The following is a 26,486-nucleotide window of genomic DNA, read 5'->3' as shown; positions in this document are numbered from 1 at the left end:
TCCATTGTGTAGATGTACCAAAGAGGAGACTGAGATAGTAAATGGGTAGGGCACTTGCCTCACAGGTGGCCAGTCCGGGTTTTATCCCCAGCATCACCTACGTCCTCCAAGTATCACAGAATCAGGAGTAAATAAACCATAAGCACAGCCAGGAGTGGCTCCAGAACAGAGTGCAGGAAGAGAGCAACTTGAGTGCATTTTCTCTGGAAGATTTTCCCTCTCCCTCTTAGCTGCAGGATACTCTTTATTGGGGGGTGGGAGGTGGAGGGCGGGGGAGGGAGGGGCACACTCTGCGACGATCAGGGGTTACTCAGCTCAGCAACACTCAGGTTATTACTCCTGGCGGTGCTCGGGGGACCACCTGTCTGTGGATGCCCGACAGAATCCGGGTCGGCCACAAGCAAGGCAAACGCCCTCTCCTCCGACTCTGCACTCGGGAATCACTCCCGGCAGTGCTCGGGGGACCATAGGGGATACTGAGGGTTGAACCCCGGTCAGCTGCGTGCGAGGCAATCGCCCCACCTCGCTGCACAATTGCTCCGGCCCCTGAAGTGATCTTTTTAAAAGTTCACTAAGTCTGAATTCCCTAACATCCTCATAAATATGCATACACACACACACACACACACACACACACACACACACACACACACACACACACACACGCAGCTCCGGTACTTAAAAGTGAAATTTGACGGTGGTCCGGTACTTAAATCTGACGGTGGCATCTTTAGAAAACACACAAACACACACACACACACACACACACACACACACACACACACACACACACACGCAGCTCCAGAACTTAAAAGTGAAATCTGACGGTGGTCAGGTACTTAAAAGTGAAATCTGACGGTGGCATCTTTAGAAAAAGTCAGTTTACTGCTGTTTTCAACCCTTTACACATCGTTGAACACGTACGTGCCCAGCACAGGCGTTTGTGTGGAGCCCAAGCCCATCACCAACAAAACGCTTCAATGATTGAAAAGACACAACCGAGGAGAGTGCTTGCTTAGAATGGAACACAACCAGACGTTCTCCCGGGACTCCGGGCGCGCTCTGGGTAGCAAGCGCCTACCAGACCCTAGCCGGGCGCAGAAGGTCGGGCCGGCGGAAGAGGCGGGGCCAGCGCGACTGCGCGTGCGTCCCAGTGACCAACCAGGACCTGGGGGCGGGGCGGAGCCTTCCCGCGGTGCCAGGTGTGCCCCGCCCTCCCCGCCTAACGATTGGTGGCTGGTGAAATCCTGGGAACGGGATTGGAGGGACTGCCACTAGCTTCTCCAATGGAGATGCGACCGGGGCGGGCCGAATGGCGGAAGGAGCATGGCGTGGAGACATCTGAAAGTGAGTCTAGCCAGAGTGGCCTTGGGGGCGGCAAGGGGCGAGACCCGGGCTACCGGGCTGGCGGCCACATCACGCGTGTGCCTGTGCACGTGCACTCGTGCACTGGGTCACTGCTTTTAAAGGGCTCACTTTTGTAGATGCTGATCTGTGTCAGCGCACGTGAACCAGACAGCCCCGCACTGGGGCGCTTTTGCTCTTGGAACTCTTGGAACACTTGCACCGTGCGTGCACCTCTGTGCACGGACCAGTGTGTTATGAAATTACTAGACTTGATTTCAGTACATCGAGATACAGTTTTAGGGGCGGGGACCCGAACGGTGCCCAACTATATGTTGAATAGTATGCGTTCCCAGATCCCGAGGAGAGCAGAAGCAAGACAGGGAAAACTTGATCAGCCCTAACCGCTAGGGTCTGTAAAGGCATTTCTGCTCGCCTCACCTCCTCTTTTATGGTTCAAACCCCAAACCTCCCCACATCCCCGGCAAAATCCCCTGCCTGTCACCCCAGCTGTTTTTAAGCCACATTGACCCTCTATTCCATGCAAACCTTTTCCTTCCCCATTTCTTGGGCATCTCTCATTCTCTTCACGGAGAGAACCTTTGCACTTTTCCCTCCTTACACTGCCTCCCAGGTAACTCCTATTTATCCTTGGAACAGCAGTTTGTCATTTCCTCAAGGACTCCTTTCTGTACTCGGAGGTTAAGTGTGTTTTTCCATTACCCTGTATTTTTCTCCATAGCTAATAATCATTTTATGTATTTATGGACATTGGTCTCTATCTCCTCATGTAATTGTAATCTCTTTGAAGTCAGGAATTTGATCTATGAGCCCATAATTAAGTACTCAGTCGATATTTCATGAGGGATTGGTAACATGCTGTGCCAAAAAGTACAGTTTTCCCTCAATTTACTAGGCAGTCTTCTTGGAAAAGCCTATATATAGGAAAACCTGCCTGGCAGAAGTTGTGTGTGTGTGTGTTTCCTTTTGTTTTTACTTACACTTAGTGGTACCCAGTGCTTACTCCTGCCCCCTAGGGGGCAGTACTGTCCCTCTGAAACCTCTGCTGTGGGTGCCAGCAGGACTAGAATTGAAGGAGGCCAGTGTTCGCAGAAAGCCAAGGACATCATTTGTCATGACATGTCATCTGATGTAAAGGACTCAGCAGGGTTCTGCAGCCTGGCCTGCAGGGGCACCCCTGTTTGTGTGATTGTTCTTTCCAGCAACGGGCCCTGGACGCGGTGGTCATCCTGGGAGGCGGTGGGTTCCTCTTTGCCTCGTACCTGACAGCCACAGGAGATGAGTATTTCTATGCCAAACACCTGATGCCAGCCCTGCAGGGGCTGCTGGACCCCGAGTCTGCACACAGGCTGGCCGTGCGCTGCGCTGCTCTGGGGCTCCTGCCTCGATCCACTTTCCAGGACTCGGACATACTGGTAGGTGCTCTTAGAACCCCGCGGGCCAGATAAGAGGGCGGCAGCGAGAGCTCGGCCCGGGCGGGGCCTTTGGATATACTGAGCTCTGCTGAAAATCTGCCCTCCTCATCTTCAGACCAGGACACTGAGGTATGGGCCGTGGGTCACTCACGAAAAGGCACACAGCTAGGAAGTGGTCGCGCCAGGATGCAGGCCACGGGTGGGGCCACTGTTGCTCAGCTTCCAGCCAACGGGAGCTTTGAGTCTTCACGTCAGATGTGGGGCAGGGCAGGAGGGCCACATCTCTGCCTCAATCAGCCCCCATTCCAAGTGCCTGCTGGACCCCAGCTCATGGGAACCTCATGAAGGCCTCCCCAGCAGACAGGGTTCCGTGGGAACTCTGGAAGGGCCGGGGACAGCAGGATGATGTGGCTGGGGCCCTTTGTGGAAGGCACCATCTCTGCGCTTTCCTCTTCCTGTGCATGTCCCGCCGAAGGGTCCTGCCCCAAACCATCGCCCGTGGACACTGAGGGCACCACAGGAGCCAAAGCCGCAATTTCCTGGCAGCACCGTGGAAAGTCCTGGAGCCCCGTGTGACAGGAGCGTGTCCAGAGCTGGGGGCGGGTCAGGGGCTGACAGGAAGTAAGCTGTGGCTAGATGCGGGACAGAGTGACAAGAATCCATATGGAGGGGGGGTCTGACAGGGAGGAGTGTCCAGCACCGAGACCTGCCTGGCTGAGCACTGTCTCCTTCTCTGGCACTTTCCGGCTGGGAGACTCAGCTGACTGGCACTGTGTCAGGGTGGTACTGTCTAGGGGTGGGTACCATGGATGTTGGAGAGAGAGCTCAGCAGCTGGAGCCCAGGCTGTGCATGGGGGTTCCAGCATGATTTCATCTCCAGCATGTGCCCTGAGCACTGTGGGGTTGCCCAAAAAACAAAACAAAAGAGGATCAAGTCTTGGTGTAGTTGGAAAGTGTACCCATGCCCTCTCTTGCCACTGACAAGCACATCACTTCGGGGCGTGAGATCAGGGTCTAGACCACTTCCTCCCAGCCCACCTTCGCCCTCTGCAGAGATTCCATTTTCTCAGGCCTGGAATGTGAAAGTTGACAAGCTCCCGGGGTCCTGGGAATCCCCGCCCCCGACACACACACACACACACACACACACACACACTCCCCTGAAACACGCAGAGCCTCGCCTTGTGTACCTCTTTGTCTCTGACTCTGCAGGAAGTGAGGACCCTGGGCCATAAATTCCGAAACCCGGTAGGAATTGCTGCGGGATTTGACAAGCACGGGGAAGCCGTGGATGGGCTTTATAAGATGGGCTTTGGCTTCGTGGAGATAGGAAGTGTTACCCCCAAACCTCAGGAAGGAAACCCCAAGCCCAGAGTCTTTCGCCTCCCCGAGGACCAGGCCGTGATTAACAGGTAGGTGAATGGGGCCGGGTTGCTTCTTCCTGCAGGACATCCCGGGACTTCAGGGTGACCCGCTTTTCTGCTTGTGAACATTTGCCTGGAACCCCAGTGGGCTCTGCCGGGCTGGTGCTCTGGCTTTGAGCGTGACTCTACTGCAGCACTCAATGACCTGGAGCTCAGGAAAGGCTTGTCTGACTGTCCAAGCTAGGCCTCCAAGTGCCCGAGTTCAGTGCTGTCCGGGAGGAATGGGATGGCAGCCCTGCCACTCGTGTGTGTGATTTCAAATCTCCCAGTGGCCACTTTAAAAAAAAAGTCAAAATAAGTGAAATCATTACTATACTGCTTAACATAAATCCCTGTATGTTCTAAATACTGTTTTAAAATACTGTATGATCGGGCTGGAGCAACAGCACAATGGGTAGGGCGTTTGCCTTGCACTCAGCCAACTTGGGTTCTATTCCCAGTATCCCATATGGTCCCCTGAGCACTGCCAGGGGTAATTCCTGAGTACAGTGCCATGCATGAGTAACCCCTGTGCATCGCCGGGTGTGACCCCCAAAAACAGCAAAAAAAAATGCTGTATGATTGACATTGAAATGAATTGTTTGCCTTGTTGGACTTGTATCCATTGGGCTTATGGCCCCCTCGGCTGGCTGGGGTGTGGGAGCCCCACTTCCTAGCAGCGCCTGTGTGGTTGGCTGGGCTCCAGCCCATAGCAGAATGGATGATGCCAAGGAACGTGGCGACTTTCAGTGAGAGATGCCCTTGTCTTTGTTATCCTTGGATAAACCCTAGAGAAAATAAAGATGTTCCCACTTTTTTTTTGGGGGGGGGTTGAGTCACTCCTGGTGATGTGTGCCCCGGGATCACTCTTGGCAGGCTCAGAGGACCACGTGGGGTGCCAGGAATCAAACCTAGGTCTGCCACTTGCATGGCAAGTGCCTCACCCACTGTACTATTATTTCAGCCTGACGTTTCCATCTGGCAGTGCTTAAGGGTTACTCCCAGCTCTGTACTCCTGGTGGTGCTTGGGGCACCCTATGGAATGAGGCGGGTCTGCTGTGTGCAAGGCTAAAGCCCAATCCGCTGTACGACTTCTCCAGCCCCACCTTCCCACATTTTGGTAACAGAGGTTCACTGAGCCCCTGTGGGAAGCTTTGAGGCACATCCTTGTTCTTGGCGGTGGCTTCAGGGAGATAGCTGGTGGGAGCTGCTGTGTCTGCCTCGCCCGTTCGCTGTGTGGGGGTCAGGGAAATGTTCCAGCTTCCAGGATGGGGTTCTGGATCTTTCTGCAGCACTGCAGGCTAGAGTCCGTATCTTGAGAATATCCATCCGGGCAGCATAGGTGTGTGATCCAGCCAGCACCAGGCACTGCGGGGACGAAGGCCCCGGAGAGCAGGTGGCACATGAAGAGAGCGGGAGAGCCGGGCCAGCTCCCGAGTGGCACCTGGTGGCTGCTCAGTACTGAGTGCCAAAGTGTGATTTTTATTATTTTATTTATTTATTTTTTTGCAGGGGAGGTGGAGGGAACCCCCAGGCAGGGCATCTGAGGGCCAGTCCTGGTGATCCTGGGCTGTTGGACTGTGGTTGAATGTTCGGGCCCAAGGATACACAACTGGTGCTTAGGGGCCTCCAGGGCTATTCCCATTGGTGCATGGGAGCCACAAGGTACTTTGAGCTCGGTTCTCGCAGTTGACAGATGCAACAGTTGCTGTATCCATTCAGTTCTTTGGCTGCTGGTCACAAGGTGGCTTCTTGTTGGCATTTGCCGCAGTTGGTTTCTTCTCTAGGGAGATAGGGGAGCCCTGGAGCGCTGGGGCAGCAGGGCGCCCACCTTCTTGGGGCTGCTCAGCTCCTGGCTGTAGTCCATGCGTGTGGTGTGCAGAGGTTGGAAGGGGAAAGGAAGCCTGGGGTGGGGGTGGGTCCCCTTGGGTCCCCTGTTCATACTGGAGCTGCTGGTGAGTCTGGGAAAGGAGCCCCGGGCCTGTCCTCCCGCAGCGGGGGGTGCTGGCCATGTGGATAATCACCCCGGGTGGGGGTCAGGGAGATGACAGGCTGGGGGCTGGAGAAGAACCAGCAGGGACCAGAGTGCACAAGAGTGCCCGGTGCCAGAAGCGGGCCAGGCTCACGGGAGGGCCAGGGGTCGGTGCCCCTGGAGGCTGAAGTGTTTTGTCTGGCTCCGGGCTGGGGCGGGTCTAAGGGTGCAGCTGTAGAGTGGCGCAACAGGGCCAGGTGGGTGTGCATGGAGCACAGGCAGGAGGTGGGAGATGGGTAATGGGGTGGCAAGGACCCCCTTGGGTGGGAGAGGGCAGATCATTGGGTGCTACAGCTGGGCAGGGCAGGGCTGGGGCAGCTGCAGGATCAAGTCTTGGCCATTTTCTGAGCTGAGCAGCTTTTCTGTAAATTTCAGTGTTTGCAAATTAGAATCTTTCAGAATCTCCAAAAGCCCCCAGGACGTTTAAACCTTGAAAGGCTCAGAACTGTTCATTTTTTTAAAAATGTTTGATGTTTTTATTTAATGGGGGGGGGTGTTATTGGGTCACATCATCTGGTGCTTCGGGGCTACTCCCAGCTCTGTACTAGGAGATTGCTCCAGGCAGTTCTCAGGGAACCCTATGTGGTGCCAGGCATGGAACTGGCAAGTATCTTAAGCCCCATACTCTCTCTCCAGTCCCTCCTTCCTGTTCTAAAAGTTGCGAGCGTGCAGTGGACATGGCCGTGGAACATCTTTGCAGAGTCTTAGCTCTCCCCCGAGGCTGTAACTTGTCTCTTCCTTGCGTGTTCTCTGCAGGTATGGATTTAACAGCCATGGCCTTGAGGTGGTGGAGCGCAGGCTACGTGCCAGGCAGCAGCAGCAGGCCAGGCTCACGGAAGGTGAGGTGCGGCCGCAGTGGGGGGCTTTCTTCATCTGTTGGCTGCAAATGTGGCAGCAACAGGCCCTGTTCCCGGAGGGGTTCTGAGTTCCACACCACCTCCAGAACTGTGACTGAGTGGCACACTTTATTTGGGCCATGCCTGGCAATGCATCCCCTGCTCTGCACTCAGGAATTACTCCTGGTGGTGCTCAGGGGACTATATGGGATGCTGGGGATTGAACCCAAGTCTACTGTGGGCAAAACCCTCCCAGCTGTACATTGCTCCGGCCCCCTGTGTTGCACACGTTAGCACAGACACTCTGATTCTGCCTTGTGACCCATGTTCTAGTCTTGCTGAGACAGCTGGAAGTGAGCCTGTGACGGGGGCTGTGCCTGAGCACCCCCTAACTGCATCCCACTCTGTCCATTACGACCACAATGCTGGTTGACTAGAGAAGAGTTTTATTTGTTAACTCAGGAAAGATGGTTAAAATGCCGCAGCCGGCTCATGAACAAGGGAGAACCACTCCCAATGCCCGGGCATTCTCTTGGGCTTGTCCAGACATTCAGGCACCTGTGCTGCCGCAGGGTGGCCCTGGTCCATGAGCTGCTTATTCTGGCTGTTGGCAGCCTGTGTTGTCCTCACCGAACCTTCCCAGGCACCCTCTGGGCTTGTGCGGGGATGTGGTCATTTCTTTCGTGGATTCTTCTAGAACCTCCTTCCAGCCATCTCACTTTTAGTCTCCTTAGAGTTCGTGAGTTGAGTGAAGGCTGTGGTTATGGGGTTCATGTCAGGACGGGGCCTGGACAGGTCGAAGCTGGGCCTCATCTGCAAGTCAGGCTTTGGTGGAACCAGCACTGAGCATGGCATTTGCACTGGTTTCTCTGTTCGAACTAAATCAAAAGGAGGAAAGGGGCAGAGCACAGTAGAACTCCCTGGTGTTTGCTGCCACGGCGTTTGCGGACGCGGGTGGGAGCATGTCCTAGCCCAGAGAGGTGTTAGAGCTGGTGCAGGTAAGTGGGCTGATGGAAGGGAAGACTGAGGGTTGTTTAGTCAAAGATAGACTCACAGTGTTGCACAGGGGGTGGCCTGGTGGCCGTGCGTGTGGCCACCCATGGTCCGGTCCCCGGCACTCCATATGGCCCCTGAGCACAGCGAGGCGTGGCCCAAAAACAACCCCCTAAAATGTTGCCTAGGACATGGTGTGTGGGGATAGCATTTTGTATATTGACAGATGGGCTGCCGCTGGGGATAAACCTGGGGAAGAATAAAACCTCAGAGGATGCTGCCTCGGACTACGCAGAAGGGGTCCGGGTCCTGGGCCACTTGGCCGACTACCTGGTGGTGAACGTGTCCAGTCCTAACACCGCAGGGCTGCGGAGTCTCCAGGGAAAAGGCGAGCTGCGCCGCCTGCTGACCAAGGTGGGTAACTGCATCACCACCCTCCCCTGCGGCCGGTCCTAGGCTTTCAGTTCAGCCTGATCATTCAGCCCCAGTGTCACTATTGATGTCTAGATCAGTTAGGACGCCTTGCTGTGCCTTTAATCCCTGTCACAGCAGTGATTATCTCTCAGGTGATTAACAGCTCTTTTATCTGCCCTGCTGTTAGCTCTCAAAGCCCATGAGGAAAGGGCTCTGGTCTCTGCTGCTCCAGCCCCAGATTCTAGTGCTGTGAATGAATGCATAGAATGACTTTTCATCAAACAACATATATATATATATATGAACAAAGGTCTAGGACCAGTGATATAGCTCAGTAGTGGAGCATCTTACCTTGCATATATAAGGTTCTGGGTTTAATCCCCAGCACTGCAAAAAAAAAGAGAGACCAGAGGTCTGAATGGAGGCTGGAGAGGTGGCTCCCAGGGCTGAATACAGGCTCTGCATGCAGGAATCCTAACTCAGTCCCTGACACTGCAAGTTCCCCTGAGCACACCAGGTGTCACCCCAAAGCCCCAAGCCAAGAGCTGCTTCTAGTGCCACTGGATGTTGCCTTAAAATGAAAGAGGAAAAGAAGTATAAATCAAACTCTGTTAGCCAGTGGTGGCATTAGAGATTCAGACTGGGGATCCCTTGATTTCTTCTTCTTCTTCTTCTTCTTTTTTTTTCAGATTTTTATTAGTGAAACACCATGAGGTACAGTTGTAGGCTTACAAATTTTTGTGCTTGGGTTTCAGTTATGCAATGATTGAACACCCATCCCTCCACCAGTGCCCATTCTTCACCACTACTGATCCCAGTATCCCTCCCATCCCCACCTCCCCATCCCCCCCATCCCACCCTGCCTCTTTTTTTTTTTTTTTGGTCACTCCTGACAATGCTCAGGGCTTACTCCTGGCTCTGCACTCAGGAATTACTCCTGATGATGCTCAGGGGACCATGTGGGATGCTGGGGGTCAAACCCAGATCGGCTGCGTGCAAGGCAAAACACCTTCCCTGCTGGACTATCACCTCAGCCCCATCCCTTGATTTAGAGAATGGACTCAGCTCCCTCTTGATGGAATCTTTTTCATTTGTTTGCTTTGGGGCCACCGGTGGTACTCAGAGTTACTCCTGGCTCTGCACGTAGGAATTACTCCTGGTGGGGCTCAGGAGACCATATGGGGTGCTGGGGAACAAGCCTTACCAGGCCCGTGCAAGGTGAGTGCCCTCCCCGCCGTACTGCTGCTCTAGCCCCTTGATGGAATCTCTAGCATTGCCAAGACTGCGCTTCTTGCTCGGGCTTTCACTGGATACACAGGTTTGGTGGCTCAGGTCATGGCTCTGACCACCGTGGGAGGCTGCTCAGGTTAGCCCTCTGCCTCTGTGGCCTCCATTCAGGTGCTGCAGGAGAGAGAGGCCTTGAAGCGGGCACACAAGCCAGCGGTGCTAGTGAAGATCGCGCCCGACCTCTCGGCCCGGGACAAGGAGGATATCGCCAGTGTGGTGAGAGAGGTATGACTCGGCCCGCTCATCTGGAGAGGCTGCTGGTGGCTGCCCTCGTGCCCCCTCCCGTGACCTTGGGGACTGGTTTGTTTACTGTTGTGATGTCAGTCAAGAGGGGCCATCGGTACCTGCTTGGCATGCGGGAACTTCGGGTTCCATCCCTGGCACTGAGTGTTCCCCCAGGCACCCAGCACTGCCTAGAGTCATCCTGAGCACTGCTGGGTGTGACCCAAAAACCAAGCCCCATGAACCCAAAGAGGGAGCGTCTTTTTCAGACTGGGGCTGTCTCTCTAGCTTGGGCCTGGGGCCTGTGCCGAGGAGAGGACTGCAGAGACTGACCCCAGCTGTCCCGGCCCAGGACTGTCCCAACCCACCCAGGCTGTCCTCAGAGCGTCACAGGCCATGGGTTTGTGACCACCGTCATGCCAGGAGGGCAGGGACAGTTCCTGCCTCGGGCTGTGGGCTCCTGACCCGAGGTTCTTCCTCTGTCTCTCGCTGCAGCTGGGCATCGACGGGCTGATCGTCACCAACACCACAGTGAGCCGCCCCGCCAGCCTGCAGGGCGCCCTGCGCTCCGAAACTGGAGGGCTGAGTGGGCAACCGCTCCGGGATCTGTCCACGCAGACCATCCGGGAGATGTACACGCTCACGCAAGGCAAGAGCCCGCGCCCTTCCTGCAACTCCGTGCGTGCTTGGGCTCCGGGGGTGCTGGGCCCGGGCGGGGGTCGTCCCCACTTACGGGGCCCCGTGCGTCTCTGCAGGCAGAGTCCCCATCATCGGGGTGGGCGGCGTGAGCAGCGGGCAGGATGCACTGGAGAAGATCCGTGCGGGTGCCTCCCTGGTTCAGCTGTACACGGCCCTCACCTACCAGGGCCCGCCCGTGGTGGGCAGGGTCAAGCGGGAGCTGGAGGCCCTGCTGAGGTGAGTGGGGCTGGGCTGCGAAGGGGCAGTGTGCGGGTGCTAGTGCCTGCGTGTATGCCTGCGTGCGTGTGGAGCTGGTTCTCAGTAGAGTTGGGGTGTGTGTGTGTGTGTGTGTGTGTGTGTGTAGTTGGTTCTCTCAGTAGAGTTGGGGTACGTGTGTGTGTGTGTGTGTGTGTGTGTGTGGAGTTGGTTCTCTCAGTAGAGTTGGGGTGTGTGTGTGGAGTTGGTTCAGTAGAGTTGGGGCGTATGTGTGTGAAGTTGGTTTTCTCAGTAGATTTGGGGTCTGTGTGGAGTCGGTTCTCTCAGTAGAGTTGGGTTGTGTGTGTGTGTGTGTGTTGTTGTTGTTGGCGCTCTCAGGAGCCATATCCAGGACTTGCTGTTCATCTATCTCTAGTCGTCATTCCAGACAGACTTCAGGGTAGGTGCCAAATTGGGGTGGGGGTTACTTTGTGGCTCCCCCGAGAAAGGGTCAGGAATTCAGGGCTCCCTTCTGAGGCAGTGGTGTGGCAACAGCGTCCCCTGATCTGGGCCACACACTTGCAGCTGTCTGCATGGGGGGCCTGGGTTCTGGCAGGTCTCCTTCAGCTCCTGCTGTGCTTGCTCTTCACAGGGAGCAAGGTTTTGCCCGAGTCACAGATGCCATCGGAGCTGATCACCGGAGGTGAGGCCTGGGAGGTGGAGGCCTGCTCCGGAACCTTCTCCTAAGGCAGGGGAACCACTGTGAGTGAGCGTGAGAAGAACCCGAGAGCCCCTTATGGCAGGAAGCCATCGGATGCCCACGCGGCCTGCCCCGTCGCTGCATTGCCATCTCTCCTTGGCGGTCACGAGAACCTTGGCTGTTTGTGGGGAAAATAAAGCCACTTACCGCCTGGATTTCGTCCCAGCACGTCCCGGAGGCCACCTTGGTCCCAAGGCTGCAGTGTTCTGGCCTCTGTGTAGGGTCCGTGGTGCACTTCCCGTAACGTCTCTCGCATTCTCTCCAGCTCTGTTTATTTTGAATTGTATTTTGGACATAGTTCAAACATGAACCAGAGGTGCAAGAACAGGGCTCGAGGCTGGCTGCCCTTTCCGCGTCCTCACGTTGTCTTTGCGTGTGTGTGGTGCCGGTGTAGGCTGGGCGAGGAGCCCAGTAGGCCGGAGCACATGCAGGCCCAGAGCCCGATCCTGGTGATCCGAACCCAGGAGCACTGCTGGGAGTGGCTCCTGAGCACTGAGCTGGGAGCAACCCTGAGCAGCACTGGGTGTGGCCCAAGAACACCAGCCTCAGGGGCCTTCCTGTGGCCTCTGGATCTGGTTTCATTTGGAAGCTGGGGCTTAGGATGCCACTGTTCGACTTTCGGGAGCTCCAGCTGAGCCCATCACAGGGCATGTGTTTGCTGCCCCTTTCTCTAGCTTTACTGTCTGGGATTTGGGTGTTTTAGCGCCCATGGTGTTCAAGGCAGCCAGGCCACTCTGGCCCCTCTGCTGCCATGTGACCTTCCTTCCCCCGCGGACGCTTTTCCTGCCACAGATGGGCCTGTTTCCGCCCCTTCCCAGCCCCTCTATTGCTGTGATGTCACACATACCTGGCCTTGCCCTTGCGCAGTTAGCTCTGGTGCGCTCTGTGGGTGCTCCTCTGGCACAGTGTTCCAGGGGCCGTGGCTCCTGGTGCTTCTGCAGGTGTGCCGGGCATTGCACTCTTGCGTGAGGGCTCGTGCACTTACTGGTGGCTGTGCAGCCCAGGGTTGCACCCTTGAGTGGTGGGGCTCACGCCGCCTAGCAGCAGGGACCCCTGGGCAGCTGAACAGTGCCCGAGGTGACTCTGAGCTCTGCCTCAGCCACAGAGCCACGGGCCAGTCACTACATCTTTCCGCAGAAGGTTTTCCTGGTTTGGTTTTATTGAGAAAACAATACCTACTCCGTGTTTGTTTGGGGTCCATGTCTGGTGGGCTCAGGGGACTATACTGGGTGCTGGGACTCTAACCCGGTTGGTTAAGTGCCCGGCAAATGCCCTCCCTACTGTACTATCTCTCAAGCCCAACAGTACCTACTCTTACAACACAGCTCCCCAGATGCGTGTTCTGTCTCTTCTTATTCCCCCAACCAATCCCATTTCCTCAGTAATCACAGTTAAATTTTGTACCACTCCAGGTTTTCCTGGACATTTTTAGAGTGTAGCTATGATATCTAAGGCTACTGTTTCATCTGGCTGCATGTTGCAAGCGGAACCCTGCCTTTCCCCTCCAGAGCATTCTGCATCCCACAGTTACTGTAGCCAGACTGCACACAGTCAGACCAGGTCTTCAACTCTGGGAACAATTTCTGGAAATGGGAATTACAAAGAAACCAAGTTAGTGCCTGCAGCCTTTTTCTGGTTGCCAAAGCATCTCTAGACTTGAATAAAGCCCCAGCTGTCTAAAATCTAACAGGGAGCAGCTCTTGGCGGCTGATCCAGCCTGCCGGGCATGGTCAGGGCAGGTACTATCAGCTTGGGCCCGAGAGGCACCCACTGTGGACAAGCTGCACCCCCATCTGGGGGCATGTGCCCTGCTCACACAGGGATATACCAATGCAGGGGTCACGCAGTGAGCCTAACCCCATATTTGATGTACCCCATCTTTGAGATGTGAGAGGCCTGACCATAGACAGGCAACGCCTGCAGAGTCACAGGTAGTGGCCCCCGGCTGGGGATTGATTTTTGTTCTCATGCCCCTTGTAATGAAACAACCTGGAAGGAAATGACATTATTCAAGGACTGGCCCTAGACAGCTGAGTGTTATCTGTGGTCTGGGGCACTGACTGGGGGCTCTGGGGGGACCCTCTCAGGAGAAGGGGCGCTGCTGGAGTATGGAGAATGAACTGAATCACGGTCACGGTCACGGTTCTCCCGCTGTTCATCGATTTGCTCGAGCAGGCCCAGTAACATCTCCATCGTGAGACTTGTTACTGTGTTTGGCATATCGAATACGTCACAGGTAGCTTTCCAGGCAGGCGAGATACTCTCAGTAGCTTGCCGGGCTCTCCGAGAGGGGCGGAGGAATCGAACTCGGGTCGGCCATGTTCGCTGCTTGTAAGGCAAACGCCCTACCGCTGTGCTATTGCTCCCGTGATTCCAAATCTGAGTGTAGGTAGAGACAAGTCTATTCAGCTGCCTGACAATACCACCATCTAATCAGACTGTCAGCACCCTCCATGTCCTCTCCAGGCACTGCAGCAGCCCTTGAGGCTCAGAGAACCAGGAACTGCAGCTAGTAAGGAGGCTTACAACCAAACTCTGTTGACCCATTAAGTTTGTGCTGTGGTTACCATAACAATAGGAAACAAATAAAAGTCCACTCCAGCTTCCTCTCTGAGCCATATCCCCGCCCTCCTCCAATCTTTCTCATGGGAAATTCAAACATACAGAGAAGCTCAAGGAATAACAAGAGATTTCCAAAGCCCACCTTGACTCAGTAATTCCGACGCGCTTTTTCAGGTTTTCTATACCAGTCTTTCTGCCTATTCCTACTATTCGGATGAATCACTTTGAAGGAAGAGGTAAATGTTAGGACACTTCATTATTCAGTATCTCACCACCTCCGTCTTCTAAAAATGAGAACAGGTTTCTGTGATGCCATTATTCTATGATCAGACCTGATTTTCTACTATCTAGCACTCAATAGAGATTCCAATTCCCCCCATCGTCCTAAAAGTGACTTGTACAATCAGTCATCATATGTTTCTTTATAGTTTTTTGAAATCTAAGACCATCAACTCTGAAGCGATCTGGCCAATAGTTTTATAAAAGGCCCCACATGCTGTATTCTCAAAGGCTGCATCTATCTCCATTGCCAGCTATGTGTGTATAAATAACCAAATTCTACTCAATGGTCACATCCTCAACTATGTACTGTATGCAACTTCTGGGCAGTCTGCTGCTGGAATCATGGGTCTAATGGCTGGAGCTCTGGCAGCCTCTGAATCTGTCAGCCCACAGGCCAGTGTTGGAGAGAGCTTCACAGAACTGTCAAAACCAGCTCTTGTCATTGAGTTCTCCACCTCATTTTTTTAAAAAATATTTTTCAAGGTTTATGGCAAACCAAAATTGGTATATTGCACACAAAAAATGTGTGATAGGAAGGGCGGGCAGGGAATTGAACATATTATATCCATGTTAATTACAGTACATTACATTTCTCCCATCTTATTAAAAGAAAATAAACCTTTGTATGCTTGATTTGCTGTTCACGGGGGATTTTCTCTTGTATTTAGTCAATTTTCTTTTCCCAGCTATTAGAGAAGTCAGAGAGGCCTACTGCAATCTTGCATGTATCTGGAAAACATGTTACCTGCTTCCTTCATGGCTGACACTCATGCCAGATTCCCTGCTGCCAGGGCCCCGTGGGACTATCGCGTTACCCGCCAGGTCTCGAGAGGGATGACCCTGGGCATTCCCAGCAGGGGAAATTCCTGTAGGCACTTTGTGGTCACACATCGAACGGAGCGAGTGGCTTGTCACCTGGAAAAGGACATGTGGGAGCTGGGAGGGAATGACCTGGGGTTGGCAGACGGCGGGTTTGTGAAATACTTGGGCAACAACAGAGGGGAAGACTCCAAAGGACAAGGCCTTTGGGTCAGAGCAGACAATAAGCATGTGGACTCTTGGCTTCCGGGAGAGCTTTCCTGGGGGTGGACAGGTTGATCTGGGAAGTGTGTCCTGGACAGGTGTTCCCTGAGGGAAGGCAATTGATCTGGTGTCTCTGCTGAGGTCCCTCAAGTCACCAGAAGGATATGGTGGGCCTGAGAAAAACTTGGGCCCAGAGGGGCAAAAAGCTGCCGGGACCATCACGACCCTGCTGAGGAGGCCTGTGGAAGATGGGAAGGGTCTTGTACTGACATCTCAGGCTGCCCTCAGGCCTGAGTGTTTTCAGAAACTGGCTGACCATTCGGGCTTGGCCATTTTCCTGGGTGCTCAGCCTATGAGTGGACCTAGTGACATCTGCCCTCACGGAGTAGAAACTGGAGCCCAAGTCTGGGGTTCAGATAGAAATTGTGGCAGTCAGGTGAGAATTTCACTAGTTCCGAGACCCTGACATCACCTGTATTTACTGTGACCATTCATGCACATGTGTCTGGATATGCAAAGACATACCTCATGTTTACGGATGTGCCTAGGAGTGTTTACATGTGGGCTCGGGCCCCTGGCGAGAGCCTTTCCCTGTCCTAACAATCACTGCTTGAGATCCTGCTCCCAACCAGTGGCTGTCTAAGTGTCGGGGATGAACATGTCTCCCGCCTCCTCACCGTGTCTCAGACACAACCATCATGAGAACTCAGAGGGCTGCAGCCGTGAGCCAGCCTGGTTCTTGCCCAGCAGAGGAGTGTGACGTGTTTTCCCTGGGGTCAGGATGACTTCCGCACTAATGTGGGGAGGGGGAGGCAGCATGAGCCGCACCTGGCGGTGTGCAGGGGCCTCTCCCAGCAGCACCTGTGTAGTCAGGGGCGGAACCCAGGCTTCTTGCATGCAAAACATGTGCCCAGTTACCTTTATTTAGTAATTCTTTTGGTTTTTGGGGCCACATCTGGTGGTGATCAGGGCTTGCTCCTGGCTCTACACTCAGGGGTCCTTCCTGGTGGGCTTGGGGGACCATATGGGATTCTGGGGGATCAAACCTGGGTGAGCTGGGTGGAAGGCACATGCCCTCCCCACTGTACATGCTCCAGCCCATGCTGGTTTTTTTTTTGTTTGTTTTTGTTTTTTGCTTTTTGGGTCACACCCAGCGATGCTCAGGGGTTACTCCTGGCTCTGCACTCAGGAATTACTACTGGCAGTGCTCTGGGGACCATATGGGATGCTGGGAATCGAACCTGGGTCGGTCGCGATGCAAACACCCTACCCACTGTGCTATCACTCCAGCACCCCCTCCCCCCAGCCTTACTCAGTTCTTTACTCTTTCTCTGGCCCTAATTTCATAGGAATTTCTTGCACTGACATCTCAAGAGCAGAGCTCCATTTGAACACCATTCCTTCTAGAGAGATCTGCCCTCGAACCAGGGGTGGACCAGGGCACCAAAGCTGCCACTGTTCCTAAACCCTGTGTCAGGTGCTTTCCCTGGTCTATTTCCTAATGTTTTTCCCAGCCGCGGACCATGTGGCCTTTGCTCGCCTCCCCAGGGTGAGGCCCCTCACACAGTTAAAACATCAGCCTGTGCGCCGGCCTGGGGCCCAGTGTTTGAAATTTGCTGACAGCCGGGGAGCACTGCCAGGAAGCAGCGCTCACATTCCGGGACAGCAGGGCCTCTGGGTGCCCAGGGCCCAGGACTGAAGGGAAAGGAGGGGCTGTAGGCTACAGAGAGGAACAACAGGAACAACTTTGTTTCATCTCACTGAAAAAAAAAAGTGTTTAATTTTCTCACCTGATAGCTGCTTATGTCTCCAACAACACAGTTTTTCATCAGTTCAGAGAGGATCATTTTCCCATTTTTACCCTCTCTGCAGTTAAGATGCCTGATGCCTTTGAATCATTTAACTGGCAGAGTTTTCTGATAGTTCACAGTACATTGAATTTGATGAAATATGTCAGTGGTTCTTGGGCTGGAGAGACATTACAAGGGGGTATCATTAAATCTTTGGGATAACCATCAGAAAAATATACAAGTGTGTAAAGAAAATCATCTAATATAGGATAACACAGAAACATTGAGAAAAGGGCTAGAGAGATGTTCCACCTAGATGACTCTGAGTTTGAGTCTCAGTGCACATCTGGTCTCCCGAGCCCCACCTAGAAGTAAGCCCTAAGCACTGTTGGGCATTCCTCCAAGCCAAAAATAAATTAAAAATAAATAAATAAATAATACAACTCTATAACCTACTACAACATTAAAAAAAATCTACTAGACTGGCACTATTGGTTGGTCGAAGAACTACCGAAGCAGCTGAAGCCTCTGAGCAACTCTAGGGCCACAAACACAAAGAAGCTGCACTCTGGGGTGGCTGTATGGGGGAGATGTCTCTTCTTTGACTTTAAGGGTCCCTGTCTCCTCTCGCTCTCTCCCCCTCTCTCCTGTCCCTCCTCTAATATATATCTACATATCCACATATTTATTTTTGGGCCACACCTGGCAGTGCTCAGAGCTCCTAGTGGTTCTCAGGGGACCATAGGGGGTACTGAGTATCAAACCTGGGTTGGCTGGTACGAGGCTGTACAATCATTCTGGCCCCATCTCTCATAATTTTATTTATTTATTTATTTATTTATTTTGGTTTTTGGGTCACACCTGGCGATGCACAGGGGTTACTCCTGGCTCTGCACTCAGGAATTACTCCTGGCAGTGCTCAGGGGACCATATGGGATGCTGGGAATCAAGCCTGGGTAGGCCGTGTGCAAAGCAAACGCCTTAGCCACTGTGCTATCACTCCAGCCCCTCTCTTATATTTTTAAATAAAACTATTGACCCTGAAAGAGCCTCCAATTGAGCAGCATTGGGAAAGATGCGTAAGGAGAGCCTGCTGAAATCTCAGGGCTGGGACGAATGGAGACGTTACTGGCGCTTGCTTGAGTATATCGATGAACAACAGGATGACAGTGATACAGTGATTAACTTTACAAAAAAATTTCACAATGGAGATGTTACTGGGCCCGCTCAAGCAAATCGATGAACAACGGGAGGACAGTAAAAAAAATTATAAAAAGCACTGCTATTTTTTTGTCTGCTTGTTTTGGGGTCACGCTTGGCTAGGTGCAGGCCTTGCCCTAGGCTCTGGGCTCAGGGGACCATATGGGGTGACAGGGATTGAATCTGGCTCAGCTGAGTGCAAGGCAAAAAAAGTCCTACCTGCTGTACTATCACTCTGGCCCCCTTCTATCTTCCTTTTCACTTTTTGAAGCACACCCAGCAGTGCTCAGGAATACTCCCTTTACAGTGCTCTGATGGTGCTCAGGAGCCTACAAGGTGAATCAGACCTGGGCTTCCTGTATACAAAGCTTTGTGCTTGTGTGCATGCTTTGTAGATGGCTTTGAGCTATCTCCTCTGGCCCCAAAACTGCTGTCTGAAGTCAAATGGAGTCCTGTTGGTGCCATGTCAGAACATCAGGACGAGCCTCTGGACACTGCCCTGCAAGCAGGAAGCAGAACTGAGACCCCACTTTGAGTTAAGTGGGCAAGCTAAAATTTGTGAGTCCAGATGATCTGGGAAAGTACAGCCGTGCTCTCATATGCCCGCCTGGTCATACATTATCTTGGCAGTACAAGGCAGCAGTTTCCCCCTCTCTTATACATCCTTAATCTGGCTTGAACTTCAAGTATCAGCATGAGGTTTCTCTTTGTTTTTTATGTACCCAACCACAAGAGTGTGGGGGACGTAATCCGTAGAGCCTATATGTCCAGCTCCGTATCTTCCTCTGACGTTTTAATCATGACAACATAGCTTTGATAAGACCATGTATACCCTGATTTTCCTTTGAAGAATGCTTATTCTATAACTGTTTGCACTATCATTAGTAATTCTTTCTCTGTGATGAACTCATTAGGATGTAACTGATAAAAAATAGCATAAAAGGATGCCTCTGGCAGTCACTCTTGGTCATGAGCCAGATCGATGCCTTGCCCCTCAGTGCTTCCTACATTCTTCTGGTGTGTCTTATCTCTGCACCTCGGACCAACCGGCTGATATCACTTCATGCAACAGAGTCTAGCAAAACACACTACGCAGCAGGCTAGGGATTAGCTCAGGGCTCACTCTTGGCTTTGTGCTTTGACCCTGGTGGGTCTCGGGGGCCACATATGGTGCTCAGAATTGAGTTGGCATCAGCAGCATGAGGGGAGAGGATCACAACCTCTGTTCTATCTCTCTGGCCCTTTTAGAGATCTTTTTTTTTAAATAAAAGTGAAATCTTAGAATATTTGTTGTTTTGGTTCTGGTTTCTTTTACTTAGCATAATGTTTTCAATATTTATTCATGTTGCAGCATGAGTCATGTGACTTTCTAGACATGTAGATAACAGTTGACTGCATCTCTGTGCCACACTGTGTACCATTCTGTTGAAAGAACTTGGACTGATTGTCTCTTTTTTTTTCCTTTTTTTTTATTAGTGAAACACCATGAGGTACAGTTGTAGATATACAAATTTTTGTGCTTGGGTTTCAATTATCACTTAATCACTTAACTTCCCGTTAGTCGTCGATTTGCTCGAGCGGGCACCAGTACCATCTCCATTTGTCCCTGTCGCGTGCTAGTGTAGCCCAATGGCATCTGTTCGCTCCGGGAACATGAAGAGCCTCAAACCGATCGTTCATGATCTTGACGAAGAAGTCTGACCATCTGGTAGGTGGGCGGCCATGCGGTTTTTTGACATCCCGTGGAATCCAGTCGGTAACAGCTCTAGTCCAGCGGTCATCTTTAAATCTCATTACGTGACCAGCCCATCTGATTTTCGACACCTTGGCAAGTGAGACAGCGTCCCTGATTCTTGATCGTCGATGGATGTCAGAACTCCGGATTCTTTCTCTTATTTGAGTGAAATGTGATATTCCAAGCATAGCTCTTTCTATTCTTCTTTGGGAGACCTGAATAGCGTTCTCATCCTGTTTGCGTAGGGCCCAGGTCTCTGAGGCATATGTTAATGCAGGAAGAACAGTGGAATCAAAGAGATGTGCCCGGAGCCGGAGGTTCTTCGTCCTCTTAGCTATTTCTTCGACGTTCTTGAAGGCGTTCCAAGCCGCTCTCTTCCTCCTGCGCAGCTCGGGTGCCAGGTCATTTGTCATGTTGACTTCTCGACCTAGGTACACATAGCTGTTGGATTCGGAGATGGTCGTTCCGTTGAGAGCGAATGGGGCATCAGGAACGAGGCTGTTTCTCATAAACATTGTCTTCGTAAGATTCAGCTGTAGTCCTACCTTTCCACACTCACGGTCAAAGTCGGCCAGCATTTGTGCCGCTTGGCTGATGTTTGGTGTTATTAAAACAATGTCATCAGCAAAGCGGAGGTGGTGTAGTTGCCGACCTGACCCTGAAGGTTTTGATTATACAATGATCAAATACTCATCCGTCCACCAGTGCCCATTTCCCACCACCATGGATCCCAGTATCCCTCCCACCCTCATCCCCCCCATCCCACCCTGCCTCTGTGGCAGGGCATTTCCTTTTGCTCTCTCTCTCCTTTTGGGTGTTGTGGCCTGCAAAAGAGGCATTGAGTGGCAATCATGTTCAGTCCATTGTCTACTTTCAACATGCATCTCCCCTCCTGGGAGATCCTCCAAACACCCTTTATTTGGTGCGACTGATTGTCTCTTGCAGCTACTGTGAGTTGCCTCATGGAACCTGCTGGACTCAGATTGGGTGGGCCTCTAAGCAAAACAGTACAAAGACTTCTCAAAAACTGAAAACTATGGAACAGAGAGACAGATCAATGGATGAGAGTATGCTTTTTGCATGTAGGAAGTCTGGGTTCAATCAATAGCACCCATATGGTCCTCCAAGCACTTCTAGGAGTGGTTCCCAAACAAAAACAAATTAAAAATAGAACTACCATATGAACCAATGATTCCAGTTCTTGATATCTACCCCCCAAGAACACGAATAGTTAATTCAAAAAATATATGTACATATATGCTTATTGTGACACTATTTTTCATAGTCAAGATCTGGAAACAACTCATGTGCCCCAACAACAGATAAGTGAATTAAGAAGCTGAGGTGTCAATACACAATGGAATAATACTCAGCAATAAAAATGACGAAAGCTTAAATTTTACTACAAGGGGTGGAAATCAGAGGGTGCCAAATTAAGCAAAGTAAGTTAGAAGATAAATACCAGATGATTTCACTCACTCATGGCATATTTCTACACAGAGTAAGGAAGTGAGGGAGGAGGCAATGTCCCATGAAAACAAACCCTCAGACTCTGACAAATGACTGAGGTGACAAGGACCTGGGGCTTATGGATAATGGGAAGAGATACTGGAATGTCACATTATGAAGATGGTGTCACATTATATCCCTAAAACATTACACTCTTCTAAATAACTGTCATCAAAGTAAAATAAAATGTGTCAGTATTGAGGTAACACAGTTCAAGACAGTATTGACACTTAGGTCTCTGCATCACACTGAAATGCCAAAGACCCTCCGTCTCTGACTCTGGGTCCCTTCTAGTCTGCAAGACTGAGGGATGCTTGCCGACTCTGTGCTGGGACCAGCCAAAATCTCTCTGTATTGTCCCAATGTTAGTGTGCGTGTGGCTCAAGCTCTCACTGGGGTGACTTTCTGCCAAGAGTATCCAGAGAGGCACAATAAAGAAATCTTCTCGATTTCAGGCCCAACTGTCTTAAGCAACAGGGAGATGTGAACACAGGGGCAGGGAAATCGTGGTGAAGGGGAAATGTTTTCTTCAGCACCACATTTCAGCCAGAGCACAGGAGAGCCTGGGAGGGACCTGAAATAACCCAACACCCCCCCCCCCCCCCTTCTTTTTGGGCGGGGGAAGTGCTGATAAAGCTCCAAAACTAAGAGACTAGCCCTCCTGATGGCCGCTGATTACGGGAACTCGCGGGCCGCTCCCCTCGGCCATGAAGTCAGTGCCAGGCTCCCCCAGGGCCTCCTGAAAGCACAGCCAGGGAAACTCGGGTGTGAAGCAAGAGCAGGTCTCTTATCAGGGATGTTGTTTGTGGTTTTGTTGTTGGAAAATGCCCATGGCTTGAGCAAGAACAAACTGTGTAGACACAGGGATTACAAAATTGGGGTGTGTGTATCTGGAGGGGCGGGGGGGGGGCGGGGGGGCTCGGGGAAGCCAGGAGGGCATAAAAGCACAGGCTTGGCCCCCCACGCACTGCCCATCACACACAGGCCAGGCAGAGATGAGGTGAGTCTACCCTCGTGCCTCTCTCCTTCCTCCTGATCTCCTCTGACCTTGCCTCCGTAATTTCTCTACATTACGCCCAGGGAAAGGAGAAACCTGTAGGACAGACGCGTGGGCAAATGGGCAGAGCATCAAAGGGTTAAGTCAGTTAAGTCAGGTGTCAGGTGCCTTCCATGTACTTGGTGGTGGAAGATACCATCTCTGGAAGGCAGTGAGTTCCCAAAATATAGGGTCAACTCTAATTGTTTTCAATTTTATGTTTCAAAACTGTATGGAAAATTCCCAAAGTACAGAGACTCGCACAAGGAGCCCTCCCACTCCCATCTCAGTCCTGTTCTGAGTATCTGTGTCCCAGGAGGTGGGCTTGGTCTGGACGTCGGCTTCTGCTAGTTGTTCCCTGGTGTTTCCATACTCCCAGGAGTACAGAACTTGCTGGAATCGGGCCGGCTAGGAAGCTGTAGATCAGGAACGTGGTGGGTGGACGGAATAGTTTCTGGTTCTTGCAGGTCATTAGCTCTAGTTTCTTTACAATGGCCTGATGTGAGCAGTGTGTGAGTGTGAGTGTGTGTATGCGCATGTATGCATATGCATTTGTCCAAGAATGTGTGTGTGTGTGCATGCATGTGTGTGGTATGCAGCCGTGTGTTCCTTCCTGTCTCTTCTCTGCAGTGCCCTGGGAGTTGTCATCGCCTTCCTGCTCTGGGGGCAACTGTTTGCTCTGGACGTGGGCAACGAGGTCACAGATGCTGCAGGTGGGTCAAAGCTGTACAGGCCTCCCCTAAGGTCCCCCCAGGAGAGCCACACCCACTTCTCATCTTGCCCCGTGGGAGTGCTTGGCCTCTGCTGAGCAGAGGGAGGCTAGGTGCACAAGGCCTTCCTCATGCCTCACTTCTGCTGGTCAGTGGTGTAATTCCCAAAGGAGAACCCTTGTCACCCTGCTTCTTCCCCCTTGCAGATGACAGCTGCCCGAAGCCCCCGTCAATTGCAAATGGCTACGTGGAGCACCAGGTGCGCTACCGGTGCCAGAAGTACTACCGGCTGCGCAGTGGAGAAGGTGAGCTGCCCTGCCCGCATCGCTCTCTGCTCTCCTTGGAGCCAGGGGACTCAGAGTCAGTCTCATCACCAGGACCTTGTCTCTTTGAGCAAACTAACATTTCTCTGCTTCAAGTCCTGCCTCTGATTAATGTCACATCTCTGAGACAGGCTAAAGGAATGCGGTGGGAGGAGCAAGGACTGGGCGCAGCACGGAGCCCTCACTGTTCTCCGAGCCTGCACGGAGGTCACTGTCATTCTTGTGTTGCTCCTGAGGGATGGTGGGCAGCCCCCACATCAGGATGAGACCCATCCGCCCTGCCCACCGCTGGCCCCTGGCACCAGCCTTCAGTGCTCCTGTGCCACATACTATGGGTCTCCGGGTCCGACTCTCCCCTTCCATTTCAGGAGTGTACACCCTAGACAGCGAGAAGCGCTGGGTCAGCGAGACCCTTGGAGAGAAGCTCCCCGAGTGTGAAGCAGGTAAGCGGGCGGGCAGCGTGCGCGCAAGGGAGGGCATGGGGGCCAGGCTGCTCGGACACCGGCTCCAGACACACCTTCTTGGTGTCTTCTGAGCATGCCAGAGCCAGGTGAGGTCCAGGGAAAGCTCGAGTGTCTGAGCAGATGTGAGCAGTGACTGTGAGGCATTGAGGGAGCCCACCAAGATCTTGCTCGTTTGGGGGTGCGCATTCCCTGAGGCTTGGGCTCAGGAGTGTAGACAGTTGCCTGTAAGGCTCAGCGGGCTGCTTGCACAGGGGACCAGCCTGACCCCATAGGAGAGAACCTGCCCAGCAGGCCGGGGCTGGTGAGAGTGGCTGCCTGCTGCCCTCTCTGCTTGGAGTGGGAGGACCCTGGCTCCTGTCCGCTTCTGTGGTGGAGAACAGCTAGCCCGTTTCCAGGCACTGTGATATCTGTGAAGCTGAATCTTAAGACAAGGCTGCCACAGAGCCCAGCCTCCAGCTGATATCCAGCGAGAGTGAATGCAACAGCCCTCATCCTTCCAGCACATTCCAGGAACTGGGGTTAGGCTTTGGGGGCATGGACCGTTTGGAGGCTTACGGGGGCTAGCAGTCAGCATCTGGAAACCTGGCCCGCCTGTTTCTTTCATATGGCGAGAGCTGGCACGAGGGAAGAGCTGGCCACTGGAGTCATGAGCAAAGGTAGAGTGGCTGGCAGCCGTGGGCTGGGGTTCATGGTCCTGCTCTCCTCCGCAGTATGTGGAAAGCCAGAGAATCCCGTGACACAGGTGCAGCGGATCCTGGGCGGCTCAGTGGACGCCAAGGGCAGCTTTCCCTGGCAGGCCAAGATGATCTCACACCACAACCTCACCTCGGGGGCCACGCTGATCCATGAGCAGTGGCTGCTGACCACAGCCAAGAATCTCCTCCTGGGCCACCCCAATGGGACGGCAGCGGAAGACATTGCACCCACGCTGAGACTCTATCTGGGCCGGAAGCAGCAAGTACAGGTGGAGAAAGTGGTTTTCCACCCTGACCCCGCCAATGTGGACATCGGGCTCATCAAACTCAAAGAGAAGGTGCCCGTCAATGAGAGAGTGATGCCCATTTGCCTCCCTTCTCATGACTACGCCCAAGTGGGGCGCGTGGGCTATGTGTCTGGCTGGGGGCGGAATGCCAACTTCAGGTTTACGGAGCTGCTCAAGTACGTCATGCTGCCCGTGGCAGACCAGAAGGACTGTGTTGAGCACTACGAGGGTAGCACTGAGCCTGCCAAGAAGGCTTCCAAGAGCCCTGTTGGGGTCCAGCCCACGCTGAACGAGCACACCTTCTGTGCTGGCATGTCCCGGTACCAGGAAGACACCTGCTATGGTGACGCAGGCAGCGCCTTCGCCGTCCATGACCCGGAGGAAAATACATGGTACGCGGCTGGCATCCTGAGCTTTGATAAGAGCTGTCAGGTGGCCGAATACGGGGTGTATGTGAAGGTGACCTCCATCCTGGACTGGGTCCGGGAAACCATGGCCAAGGGCTAGGGCAAGGCTGGCTGTGCACCCGGACTGGCAGCTACTTCATGCCAGGAGGGCACCCAAGGCGGGAGTGAGGGTCGACATATGCAGATGCTGGCAGCTCCTGCCCTGTCTGGGGGCTGAGTGCACGCACCACATAGTCCCCCAAATATCATTGGAAGCGAGCACTAAGCACAAAGCTAGGAGTCCCACCAGATGTGACCCTCCAAACCGAAACAATGAGAACAATCATAATAAAGCGCTTTCTTTGGACTCATTTTGTCTCGGATCTTTTCTATCCTCACACTTGGTTTGACTGAGCAACCAAGCAATGCCCTGGGTGTGTGCCTAGGAACTCCTGAGCCAACCGGAGCCCCCTGTGGGGCTTGCACTCAGCACAGGGGAATGCCCAGCATGGTTCTGCCATGCCTAGTTTTAGGCACAAAGAAACTCCCAAAAATGAGGTGCCCTGTTACAGCCTGGTGGGATGAAGCGGCTTCACAGACAGCACAGACAACACATGGACACAAACCAAGCAAGACAGTGAAAAGGGCGATCACACTGTGGCTGTCATGAACTTGCCAAGAGCCTTAATTGTTATGGCCATCAGCCTCTGCCTCTCCTCTGGGAGCTTCTCCCACCAGTCTCTGCCTCTGCCCCCGGGGTTTGTCCCATCAGCCTCTGCCCCCGGGGCTTGTCCCATCAGTCTCTGCCCCCGGGGCTTGTCCCATCAGCCTCTGCCTCTTCCTGGGGCTTCTTCCATCAGCCTCTGCCTCTGCCCTGGGGGCTT

At 53.1% G+C, this 26,486-nt stretch overlaps 2 protein-coding genes across 2 annotated transcripts; both read left to right on the top strand.

The window, feature by feature from the left end:
* Positions 1-1,310: 1,310 nt before the first annotated feature.
* On the top strand, positions 1,311-11,972 carry DHODH (dihydroorotate dehydrogenase (quinone)). Its single transcript, XM_056136624.1, has 9 exons — positions 1,311-1,347; positions 2,568-2,780; positions 3,993-4,192; positions 6,972-7,054; positions 8,271-8,458; positions 9,857-9,970; positions 10,463-10,616; positions 10,723-10,882; positions 11,493-11,972. Exons 1-9 carry the CDS (start codon positions 1,327-1,329, stop codon positions 11,545-11,547), a joined length of 1,188 nt encoding a protein of 395 aa, XP_055992599.1. The 5' UTR covers positions 1,311-1,326; the 3' UTR covers positions 11,548-11,972.
* Positions 11,973-22,651: 10,679 nt separating this feature from the next.
* On the top strand, positions 22,652-25,969 carry LOC130043431 (haptoglobin-like). Its single transcript, XM_056135698.1, has 5 exons — positions 22,652-22,701; positions 23,368-23,450; positions 23,654-23,752; positions 24,139-24,213; positions 24,945-25,969. The coding sequence occupies exons 1-5, from the start codon at positions 22,697-22,699 to the stop codon at positions 25,721-25,723; spliced, it is 1,041 nt and encodes a 346-aa protein (XP_055991673.1). The 5' UTR covers positions 22,652-22,696; the 3' UTR covers positions 25,724-25,969.
* The last annotated feature ends 517 nt before the right edge of the window (positions 25,970-26,486 follow it).

The sequence above is a fragment of the Sorex fumeus genome, unplaced genomic scaffold (assembly GCF_029834395.1).
Source record: "Sorex fumeus unplaced genomic scaffold, SorFum_2.1 ptg000122l, whole genome shotgun sequence".
NCBI lineage: Eukaryota > Metazoa > Chordata > Mammalia > Eulipotyphla > Soricidae > Sorex > Sorex fumeus.
This window is presented reverse-complemented; position numbering and strand designations above follow the sequence as displayed.